At 43.8% G+C, this 2,919-nt stretch overlaps 1 protein-coding gene across 2 annotated transcripts; it reads right to left on the bottom strand.

The window, feature by feature from the left end:
• Positions 1-449: 449 nt before the first annotated feature.
• On the bottom strand, positions 450-1,926 carry LOC120291318. Of its 2 annotated transcripts, none has more exons than XR_005549307.1 (2): positions 1,367-1,926; positions 450-1,293 (listed from the first exon to the last, which is right to left on the bottom strand). XR_005549307.1 is itself a non-coding variant. In XM_039308534.1 (2 exons), the coding sequence occupies exons 1-2, from the start codon at positions 1,840-1,842 to the stop codon at positions 1,134-1,136; spliced, it is 441 nt and encodes a 146-aa protein (XP_039164468.1). In that variant the 5' UTR covers positions 1,843-1,925; the 3' UTR covers positions 450-1,133. The 2 variants fall into 2 exon arrangements, 1 of the variants encoding a protein (XP_039164468.1); XM_039308534.1 differs by having other exon boundaries at positions 1,562-1,925.
• Between the last annotated feature and the right edge of the window lie 993 nt (positions 1,927-2,919).

Genomic DNA, 2,919 nt, shown 5'->3' with positions numbered 1-2,919 from the left:
GCGTGTCGCGTCGTGTCATGTCGTGTGTCCATGTTGCCGTGTCCGTGCTACATAGGTGCTAGCATAATGGCACCGCTAGATAGAATATCTAACGGTACCATTGACACCATATATTTCTTTCCAAACAAGTTTTGTCAATAGAGAATGAAAACAAGTTTACTTATTATAAGTAGGGGTGTAAATGAGTCGGGTCGGGTCGGGTTTTGATGTTACCTGACCCGACCCGAAACATAAGACTCCCAAATTGTGACCCGACCCGACCCGACCCGAAACATATTAGACTCGCATCGGAAATTCTGGTCGGTTCGGGTCGGGTTTCCGGGTTTTGCTCCTCTCTCTCTCTTTTTTTTTCTTTTTTTTTCTTTTTTCTGATGATGAAACCGTGTCTACAATTGAGAAAATTCCAGAAACACAGGACTTTGTATCAGCATGTTTGTGGCTACAGCTGATTAAGGCAATTGTCAGTCATTTAACTCAAACTCTCTTTGCTTCTAGGCTGCAACAAATTTGAAATTCACAAAGATGACCTTGTTGGCCTCTTTCTACAATCTTATAAGGAAGAAAGGACACAAATGAAGCTCCAAAGATGCTCTTTAAGTTAGATTCACATCAGTGACAGAAACAACCACTCTATGAACACAAAAGGAGAGCTCTGTCTAATTAACATATCGACCAAGGTTTTATATAGATATAGTTGGACTCTTGCGATAGAAACTATCATATACTTAGTATTCATGGAGGACTCAAGCTTTCACACACGAACCATTCCAACACCTTGAAGATGTGTAACAAGGATATTCACACTTCCCATATTCTGAATTTGCAGTGCATATTTCAGAAACCTTCCTTGAGTGCATTCGTTGATTTCAGATTGCTTTAGTCCAAACCAAAGTCCGTCCAACCATCTAACGCACTAAAAAGCACTTGTCATCTCACCAAGTTGGACCCTTGCTTTTGATAATGTGCTGGACTCTAATTCATGATTCACAACATTGTCCATTTTGAAGCTTCAGAGTAATGGCAATTATTCAAACAAGCGGGATCACAAATATTGAGGGCTGCAGCTACTTGTTCATTGTAACATCCAGGCCATATCAAACTAGATGTCAGCTTATACAGATTTTACCTTGTGCTCATAATTGCTTCATGAAATCCTCAATCCTCTCAGCAGCATCATACATGTTCTTCTGTCTCACTTCATCCAACATCAAACGACATGTCTGATACCTTGGAGTTATTTCTTGACCAACCATCTCGTCAAACAGAAGGTAAGCCCAATCAGCTTTGTCCGCTCTGCATAACCCATGAATTAGAAGTGTGTATGCTGAGACATCCAAACTGAGGTGATGCTTGTTGAATTTCAAACCGTGTCTACAACTGAGGAACGAGCAGAGGACAGCGGCCAAGCTGACCCAGAAAGATTTTTCACCACTCCAGACTCCAAAATTCCCAAATTCCATCACTGACGCCCATCGCAATCCCGAACGAAATCAAAAGGATCCTCTTTTGCCATCCGTTTCCCCTCGCGAAAGAACCCAAAAAAAAAAGGATTAAACCATACCCGCTGAGTTCGGAGAGTGCTTGGCGGGCAAAGCGCCCTCCAAGTTCTCCACCCGGAAGATGCCGAATAAGAAGGACGCCGAAGCTCCTCGGATCGAGAAATTGATGGCAGCACGGACCTGAGGGATTTTCGGCGACGGACGGCAACGATCGACTGATTCGGCAGCGACTAGGGTTCTGGTGTTGAGACAAGGGGTGGCGACGGCGATGGCGATGGTGAGGCGGAGGCGCGTCAATCGGAGGAGAGGCTGAACTGGCAGTCGTGAGCGAAGGCACAGTCATCGGAGAAGAAGGCAGAGCCGAGAAGGAAATGTTTGTGTTTGACGGTGAAGAAAGATGAGAACGTGTTTCCTGTTTGTGTTTGTTGCTTGTTTGGAAGTAGGACTTAATGTGTTTTGGGTCGAACAATGTTCCAACCCTAACCCGACCCGAAACATATTTCTTCACTTGTTTTATTTGTGTTACTCGAACAGTATCAAGACCCGAAACACATATTATACTTGTTTCGTATTCGGGTCGGGTCGGGTCGGGTTTTTTGACACCCCTAATTATAAGGGTCTTGCTGATCCCTCAACCTAATTACTAGAGCGATCCAAGAAGATCGATTAGGAAGACCGGGCTAGCCCCCTCGCCTTTACCTCTGCTTCCGCCTTGATAGGGCAGAGCTTTAACTGATTGAACTACGAAGCGAGATCCACTGCTCTGTTCAACGCGGATGGCAGCAATGATCCGCCGATCATAGCGGGCTTCATTTGTGCGAGATGCACTTCAACTGCATTTAGAATCTCATGTAATGTATATTAAATTTGTGTCCAAAACGAGTCATGTGCCGGATTGTCACCTGTATTTAGCGAGCTCCTTCAACTGCATTTAGAATCTCATGTAATGTATATTTCACCAGATTAAATTTGAGTCTAAAACGAGTCAAAGGCCGGATTGCCACCTGTATTTACCGAGCTCCGAAGAGAAAATCTCTCTGTCTCTTTCAAGCTTGTTGGGAATAACGGATTCCCTAAATCGATCCGATACTAAATCGAACCCCTAAAACGAATGCGGAAGACGAGCCCAGGAATCACATGTATCACCGATCAAAGATACACCACGGAATCAAGCATACTTTATTGTCCACAGATTAAACACCAATGTTGAAGTTCGTGGAAGAATCCTGATCCCGTTCTACTGAGGAGCGTACTGTTGCTTGAAGGAGGAGGAAAAACTAAAGAGCCGTACGTTCTGTTTCTTTTTTTTTTGGTTAACTGAGAGAGACGTATTCCCTCTCTATCTAAAACGCTGCTTTAATCAACGTAACTCTTTGTATCTAAACAATGCAATCTTTCACATCGTAACATTTCCTCCATG

This window comes from Eucalyptus grandis, chromosome 3, assembly GCF_016545825.1.
Source record: "Eucalyptus grandis isolate ANBG69807.140 chromosome 3, ASM1654582v1, whole genome shotgun sequence".
Lineage (NCBI taxonomy): Eukaryota > Viridiplantae > Streptophyta > Magnoliopsida > Myrtales > Myrtaceae > Eucalyptus > Eucalyptus grandis.
This window is presented reverse-complemented; position numbering and strand designations above follow the sequence as displayed.